At 53.8% G+C, this 8,584-nt stretch overlaps 2 protein-coding genes across 2 annotated transcripts in view; one reads left to right on the top strand and one right to left on the bottom strand.

Moving 5' to 3' along the window:
* Window positions 1-471: 471 nt before the first annotated feature.
* LHFPL4 (LHFPL tetraspan subfamily member 4) overlaps window positions 472-8,584 on the bottom strand; it is a 29,153-nt gene continuing 21,040 nt past the window's right edge. The window contains exons 2-3 of the mRNA XM_059077755.2: window positions 6,201-6,437; window positions 472-2,565 (exon numbers count right to left, since the gene is read on the bottom strand). Coding sequence (XP_058933738.1) covers window positions 2,465-2,565; window positions 6,201-6,437 — 338 coding nt within the window. The 3' untranslated portion in view covers window positions 472-2,464. The remainder of the gene's footprint in view (window positions 2,566-6,200; window positions 6,438-8,584) is intronic.
* MTMR14 (myotubularin related protein 14) overlaps window positions 7,446-8,584 on the top strand; it is a 101,548-nt gene continuing 100,409 nt past the window's right edge. Inside the window, exon 1 of the mRNA XM_067043528.1 lies at window positions 7,446-7,451. The gene's annotated coding sequence lies outside the window, so the exon portion shown is untranslated. The remainder of the gene's footprint in view (window positions 7,452-8,584) is intronic.

The raw sequence follows: 8,584 nt of genomic DNA, 5'->3' as shown, positions 1-8,584 counted from the left end.
GCTGCCTGGGCCCCGCCTCCGCCTCTGAGGAGGTAGGTCCTAACCTTCCCACCAGCAGCCCACAGGGGTCTGTGGCCCCCGTGGGTGGTAGGCTCTCCCCTCGCACAGTGGGCACGCAGCAGCTGCTCCCCGTTCCTCTGAGTCCTGTCCCCTCTATCCTCCTCTCCTTCCCCTTCCTTCCTCCCCCTGCACCTGGCCTCCAACAGCTCACCTCTCCCTTTGCTTTCTTCCCATCCCTGTGCCTTCCTCGTCTCTGGCCACCTCCCCTCCCACCTCCAGGTTCTCTATCCATGACGCCTCCCTCTCTGGTCACTTTCTCCACTTCTGTACCCTCTAAATCCGTCCCACCCCCCATCGCTCGGTCTCCCTCCCTCCTTCTCTCCCTGTCTCTGCACCTCCTTCTCTTTCTCCCATCTCTGTCTTCTCCCCATTTCTTTCCTTTTTTTTTTTTTTTTTTTTTTTTTTTTTTTTATGGCTGCACCAGGGATGGAACCCGCACCCCCTGCACTGGAAGCGCGGAGCCTTAACCACTGGCCCGCCAGGGAAGTCCCCTTCCTCCCATTTCTAATCCCTTGCTCCTGGTCCCTCCCCCTGATGCCCTCCAACATCGGGCTTTGGTTTGGATCTTGGAGGAACTCACTTCTGCCCCTCCACTCCCCACCTTCACGAGGCTCCCCTCACCCTCCCACTCAGCACCGGACCCTGGTGGGAGCAGGGGAGAGGGGAGCACAGTGCAGGGACCAGAGCACAAGGGGCAGGTGTCTGCCCAGGAGGAGAGAGGAGAGAGGGTGGGGGTTAGGACTTAGTAAGTTCCAGGTTTAAGGACCCCTCCCAGGCCCCAGCATGTGACTCCAGTTAGGGTCCAGATGGGGGACTCAGGCAGAGGATTTCTAGGGTCTGTCTTGGAAACTCTGTCAGGTCCAGGTCCTATGGAAATGAACACAAGGCTGCAAATACATGGCACTCGCTGCTTTCCCCCCTCCTGGGGCTGAGGCCGACATGACACGGAGACCACACGCTTCCCCACTTAGCCTGCAGGGGCCTCATGCCCCCCCCCCACAATAGGCCAGGCAGCCAGTACCTGGAGACAGAAGTAGGCACACGAGATGAAGCCAACCGGCCGCCAAAATGGGGGCTGGAAGGGGCCGTCCACTCCCCGAGCCAGATGGCTCTACCACCGGGTCCCCAAGGCAGTGAGGGGAGGTCAGAAACACCTGCAGTCTCCTTCCTGTGCTCCCTACAGGAGGGGAGATGTCCCCACGGTGGGAGGAGACGGGGAGAGAAGACTTCATCTGCCCCGCGCACACGCACACACACACGCGCGCACACGCACACACACACTCATGCCTCGGCTCCAAGCGTGCCCACCGGGTTGCAGACCCTGGGCAAACCGCAAGGCGAGAGGTGGGCAGGGAGGAGGAAGAGGTGGGGAGAGGGTTACGAGGGCTGAGGATGGGGACAGGGGGTACCCTGTTCAGAGGTGACCTGCAAGTTCAAGTTATGCAGAAAAGTATCAAAGAGGCAAGACAGTCTCTGCCCTTGGCAGAAGGGGGTGGGGGGACAGCACGAGAAGGGTCAGAGGGGCGACGCATCCCCTAATTCCCTACTCGTGGGCGCCTCTCCCCAACCCTGACAACAGGGCCAAGAAGTCTATGCTGTACAAAACAGGCCAGGGTCAAGGGTCCAGTCACTGGTGAGCCATCCGAGCAGGGAGGAGGCCAGGCCAGCCCCAGAGCTACTTCCAGCCCCGGCTGCAGAGGCCCAGCGCCATCAAGACAGGAGTCCAAGCGCTGCCTCCAGAGCCTGCCTGTCTTTGCTCAGAGTCCACGCGGACAGGGCCCCAGTCAGCATCTGACCAGAAGGCCCTGTGCTTTCTCCCTCGGCGCAGCTCAGACTCCTTTGGGAGAGCTGGGACCAGGCTGGAGCAGGAACAGAGAGGCCCCAGGGAGGCCGGTGGTGCCTGGAGCTCTGTGACGAGATGATGGAACCATCATCGGCCAAAAGAAAAAGATAGGAAAGAGTCCAGTCCGCTGCCCTGGAGCAGTGTCTTGGAAAAGTTTCTGCAGGAGGCGGGGACCAGAGGAGGCGAGGATAGAGCCAGGCAGCAGCCCCTCCAGACTGAGGGAGCCTGGTGGGGGAACCACGGCGTCTCCTTCCCCTGAAGACTGCAGGGCCCTGGCCAGGCTGGAGGGGAAGAGGAGGCCAGGGACTGGGGGCTGTCTCCCTTAGGTCAGTGGAGGGAGGTGCAGACCCAGACCCTCCCAGGCTCTCTGCAGGGCCTCTCCCCTCCCTCAGGCTGCATCCCAGCCCCAGCCTCTCTTCAAAGCCCGGAGCTCAGCAGGCAGGTAGCAGGTGAGGTCAGTCCGAGATCGGGGTCTTCCCTCAGAGCGTGAATGGAGGGATGAGAGGGCAGGAGACAGGACGAGCTGAGGGCAGGTCAACTCCTGGGCTGTGATCCCGGCCTTCAGGGTCCCTGTGAGTGAGCGACGGGACAGGGGAGGACTCCCCATCCAGAGACATCACCCCCTGGCCGCAACACAGAGCTTACTGTAGAGCCCACAAAATCTAAGAGGGAGAGAGAGAGAGAGAGAGAATTGGAGAAAGTCAGAGGCTGCCCGGCACTGGGGCTCTGTCAGCCACTCCTCAGGGCAAAGCTGGGCAGAGGGGTGAGCTGCCCAGGTTCTGAAATGCAGCCAGCCCTGACTAGGTGGAAGGCCTTGACCCAGCCATTGGACCTCTCTGAGCCCCAATTTCCTCATCTGTAAAATGAACATAATAGCCTACTTCTTCACAGAGTGATTCTGAGGGATTAAAAAGATGTAAACAATGCCAGCCGAGGGCTCTGCACAGTGTTTGGCACATAGTAAATAGTGGAAATGACACCAACGTATAGCTTACTTTTCTTCCAGAGGTCTTTGGCTCAGAACTGAATGGTGAGGCTCACTCACCTCGAGCTCCCAGTGAGGGAAGGAAATCCCCAGATGCTGAAAGAAGGCAAACTGGGGTTCCCTTATGTCACTTTTAACACTGAGCTGTTAGGGCGCTTTGGGGAGGAAGGAGAGGACGCTGAGTGGGCCAACCTCACACCAGTCACAACCCCAAACCTCTTCGGAAAGGCCACGTGGCTGTCTTAGTCTTGCACTTCTAGAAGCTGCCACCAGAGGGCAGGCTCCGACCTCACACCAAGACCGTGGAAACCACCAGGTGCCAGTGTCTCCAGGGACAGGAGCCTCAGAGAAGGACAGCTTAGCAGCCCAGGAGGGCCCTGGAAAGGGGACTGGCAGCAGGGAAGAGCCTGGCCTTTGGACTTGGACCTCAAATCCTGGATCCACCACTTAGGTAACCTTGGGCAAGTTACTGGACCTCTCCAGACCTCGGCTTTCTCATTTATAAAATGGTGGCCGTGATGCCTGCCTGATGGGGAGCTGTAAGGAGTGACAGCTTTCACTGAGCATTCACCGCTGCCCCGGTATGGGCACAGTCTTTCTTCCTTGCAGGACGGCCCTGTTAGGTGGTACCATTCTCACCACCCTCGTTTTGGTTTCTTTTTTTCCTTTATTTTCCTTTCAGTTTTATTGAGATATAATTGACATACAGTACTACAGAAGTTGGAGGTGTAGAGCAGAATGACTCGACTTATATTTTGTGAAAGTATTAGCAAACAATTTTTTTCTAATTTAATAAACATTTTATATAGCAGTTGGTAACCTCCATTTAAAACATGTTAAATTTACCAAACATAACATTGCCTGAAATGGGCTGTGAAACCCTCACTATTATTTGGTGCTCTGAAACTTTTTACATAAAGCACAGTTGGGGGACTGCTGATTCATGAGACAAAGTCTGCTCTTCTCTTCTTTCTCTTACTCCACTGTCACCTCCAAGACATGTTAGACTGGAGGCTGAGCCCTCCCTGCCGTGGGGAGGCAGAGGAGGAGGCCTCATGGAGAACACGGACTGGGACAAGGGCTGGGAATAGATGCCTCTAAGATGTGAAACATCTGACTTAAATTAGGAGGCTTCTCGGGAGGATGAAATGAAAGGGTTGTTCTGAAGCTGGAGCGCCTCTCCCCATCCCTGGTCCCACCTTATGATGACAGTTTTGAGGGGTTGGTCTGGAATGTGCATAGATGGTGGGGGCTGGGGGACAGTGCAGGCCTGGACTGGGCTCAGGTGGGGTGAGTCAGGTAGAGTCTGAGTGTCACTGCTTAGCACTGGGTCAGGTGTCCTTCCGGTCATCTGGTGTGTGTGTTTGTATCCAAGTCCAGTTGTACTGGGAAGAGGATGGAGACTATGGACCACTCCATAGATCAGGTCTCTGAGTATCCTCGGGGGAGAAAAAGGACCTGAGTCTTACTTTTTTTTTTTCACCACCCCCTCATTTTAGGTAGTGCAGGAAACTGAGGCTCAAAGAGGTGAATTCATTTCTTAGCTCAGTCTGCTTCCAACACAGACAACCTGCCTTCACAGTCCACGGGTATTCACACTACGATACTAGAGTAACTGCTGCCAAATGAGATAATAACCCTCACTATCATTATCCCCATTTTACAGATAAGAAGCTCCAAGAGATGAATGTAATTAAAGGAAAGTGATGAATATACACCCAGCACACGCTAAGAGCTCAAGGAAGGGTGAGACTACGAAATCCGATTTCCCGTGGCAGAAAATGGGCACCCAGACAGACGGGGTGTCTCCCCTTTCTCTAGGGGCAGCATGGGCCCCTGGGTCAGAGGACTGACCTTCCTTTAGAGAGCAATCTGGAATTATCATTACAATTGTGAGTGTGCAATTCCACTTCTGGAAAGACACCAAGAAAACAGAAGGCAAAGACAAAGATGCTCATTGTAGCATTGCCAGTAATAGTAAAAACCTGGGAACCTCCCTAACAGCCCCTACAGGAGAACAGATAAGAAACTAGAATTCCTTTGTCTTATGTAATGCTAGGCATTGGATAAAAAGGACAAGATGGTTCTCCACAAAATGATAAAGATCTTTAAGACGTGCTCTAGAGTTGAGCACAAAAAGCAATCTGAGGGGGCTTCCCTGGTGGCGCAGTGGTTGAGAGTCCGCCTGCCGATGCAGGGGACACGGGTTCGTGCCCCGGTCCGGGAAGGTCCCACATGCCGCGGAGCGGCTGGGCCCGTGAGCCACAGCCGCTGGGCCTGCGCGTCCGGAGCCTGTGCTCCGCAACGGGAGAGGCCACGACAGCGAGAGGTCCGTGTACCGCCAAAAAAAAAACAATCTGAGGAGGGATTTGTTTTGGACGATGCCTCTCCTATATTAGCACGTAACACTACCACATATTCACAAAGGGACATAGGTAGATACATAGATAAGCATCTGACAACAGTGGTGATCCCTGAGACTCTGGCCTTAGGTGTCTATTTTTTCTTTACTGTATATTAATGTTACCTGATATATACGAAAGTTTATGTGTACTATACTAGGTATAAAGCATACTGCACCAAACATCTGTGGGCTCACCATGCAAGCACTTAACTTGCCAATAGTTTATACACACCCACCTGTCCCCCACCTCGTGTCCTTGCTTCCCTGCTTCCATCCCAGCTACAGAGAACAGAACCACCATGATACCTTTTGTATTGATCATTTCTTTGCTTTTTTAAAAAACACACAATATTACCATATGTATATATATATATATATATATATATATATATATATATATATATTTAAACTGTATTTAGCATAGTGTTGCTTAGTTTGTTAACTCAAAAAAATTATCTCACTGTCATCTTCTGGAATTGTTTTTTCCCCTCTCTGTATATTATGTTTCCAGGATGTATCCATTCATTCCGTTACATATAACACATTCATTCATTTCCACAGTTGTAAACAATTCTGTGATGTGAATGTATCACCATATATTTATCCATCCTCCTGTCAATGGCCATTTAGGTGGTTTTCAGTGTTTGCTATTTTGAAACTGCGGCCAAGAGCATTCATGTACATTTCTCCTGGGCTTATACTCATAGGGGGGTTTGCTAGGTCAGGCGTGCAAATGTTCGGATTTGAGGGATAACCTCCAACTGTCTCCCAGGCAGTCGGCCCCTCTGTAAGGTTTCCAACTTGTGCTTCACTTAACTTGGAAGGTGCACTGCCTGGCAGGGCCGGCCTCGCCCACCTCCACACCCCGCGACCTCCAGCCGCCCACCCAGAAGCGCGCGCCAGCTCACCTTTGTTCTCCTGCTTGAGCTCCTCCTGCAGCAGGTCCGTTTGCCGGTTGCCCAGCACGAAGGCAAGGAAGGAGAGGATGAGGGCGTTGAGGATGCCGATGATGGCCAGGATGTACGCCCAGCGCACCGAACAGTCCCCCAGGGAGTACTTCCCGGTCTTGGCCCCACACATGTCCCGGATCGTCTCGGCGTCCCAGCCGTCGGGGAAGATCATGCAGCCCAGCACAAGGCACAGAGCTGAGGGGGCGCCAGGCCGAGCCCACCGCCAGGGTCAGGAAGGAAGAGAGAAGGGGAAGATTACTTCCCAGAGCCTTCCACCAGGAGGCCCCCTGAGGCTGGGCCCTGCTCCCCCGCACCGCCCATCAACCCAAGAGCTTGTGAACCACCTCCTGTGGATCCAGAAACTCTAAACCCTGGGAGGGTCTCATGCCTTGGGGAGCAGAAACTTTCCAAAACACAATGCCATCGCCTGCCCCCATCAAATCAACTCCTCCTCCGGGAAGCCTTCCTGGAAATAGGAGAAAATAGCAAACCAGGGTCACCTCCTTCATCTTCCTTTAGCATCTTGGCCATGCTTACCCTCTCCCATCCTCACCATTCTTTATTTTTTATTTTTGTCATTTACTCAACAAATTTTTATTGAGAGCCATTTTCCGGGCTCAGTAGGCCACCTCCAGCTGTGACCTTCCCCTCCTGGCAGTGAGAGTTTTTGACTCTGTCTACTGGCTTTATGTTGCCCTTTTTTAGTGCCTGACAGTCTGCCAGCGACTGGGTTACTGTGTCTGAGACCCGAGGTCACCACAAGGCTCAGGTTGGGGCAGAGGGGCCCTTGACCCCCCGCCAGGCCCACAGGTGCTTAACCTGGGTTTTAGATGACAGTGATGACAAAGTGGGAGTGGCGGTCAGTTCTGCCCACTGTCTAGGAGGCACATCTCGTTGCCAGGGTGGGGAGGGGGACACCTGGCTTTGCCATCTCTTTCCCTCACCTACCATACAAGGAAGTGCTCCCCACGGCACAGACTCTTCCCTGCCTCGAGTTCTGCCTCCTCTGGCCTCACCCCGACCTTCTAACAGGACAGCCCTTCCACACTCCCCTAGGGCGCGCTCCTTATACTGACACAGGGCGCCCCTGACAGCACTGTGATCTTACACACACAGACACACACACACACACACGTTGGAGCAGGCCTTCCTCCCCTCTGCAATGCACTCGCCTTCTCCAAGACAATTCTTAGCTCGAGAGAAAGACACCTCTAATAAACGGCTGGGGAAAAGAGCTCGTGGCAGAGGGAATCGCAAATGCAAAAAAGCCCTGAGGCAAGAATGAGCTTGGTGAGTTAAAGAATTCAACAAGTTTGAAGATGCCCTTTAGATACCCAAATGGATAAGGAAACTCAGGGAGAAATCAGGGCTGGGGATATAAATGTGGGAGCTGTGGGCATGTAAATCCCTGGGACTGAACGTTATGGAAACTGAAGAGAAGGCCCAGGACGAAGCCCAGGGGCGCTCTAGCAATTATGGGGTGGGAAGAGAGGAGGAGCCTACAGAGAGGGCTTGACCCAGCCACCTTCCCATATTTCCCTAACACTTTTCAGGACCCTCCAGGACCCTGGAGAGAGGAGGAGGGTCAAATGCCAGGGATGGAGGAGTGGGAGACGAGGCGCCCAAGTCCTTCACATCCGCAGGGTCCTTTGGGGGTTGGGGGGAGCTGCACTCCCACCTCCCGTCCTTGGCCCTGAATCTCCAGCTTGAGGCAGGGGTGAAGAAAGAGCCTGGGAGGGGCAAAACCCACCTAGTCCCTCCTTCTCCTCTCCCCGGTACAGTGTTTCCTCTCCTGCCCAGAGCATCCCCGTCGCCATGGAAACCTCGGCAGTATCCTGCAGGTGGTCCTCCTCCCTCTGCAAGCTCAGCGTTCAAAGAGGTTTTCTCCCGGGGCTCTGCGCCTGCACGTTCTCTCTGTCTCGCTGCCTCATTACTTACGTGTCTCTCTAGTCGTGTGTCTCCATTCCTTTCTCTTCTCCACCCTTTTCATCTTTTTTTGCCTCTCTCTCCACACCCCTCCCCCTCTCTCTCCAACTAGTCTATATGGTGCTCAATCCTCAGTCCTGACCCTCCCTCTTCCCTTTTCTCCTTAGATCTCAGCATTTGACATTCATTCAACACCCCTCCTCTTCTCTCTGCCTTTTCTTGCTTCTCTTCCTTCCCTTTATCTATCCCCTCGCCCTTTCTTCTCTCTGCCTCTCCCTTCATATATTCCACAAATATATTGAGTGTCTTCTATGTGTCGGGCACCATGCAGGGTGCTGGGGACACTACCAGTCACGGTTTCTTGTCCTCAGGAGTGGAGGTGTGTGGAGACGAGTCAAATCAAGTCAACACACAAA

The sequence above is a fragment of the Kogia breviceps genome, chromosome 10 (assembly GCF_026419965.1).
Source record: "Kogia breviceps isolate mKogBre1 chromosome 10, mKogBre1 haplotype 1, whole genome shotgun sequence".
In the NCBI taxonomy this organism is placed as follows: Eukaryota; Metazoa; Chordata; class Mammalia; order Artiodactyla; family Physeteridae; genus Kogia; species Kogia breviceps.
The sequence above is the reverse complement of the archived record's forward strand: the minus strand, read 5'-3'. Positions and strand labels throughout refer to the sequence as shown.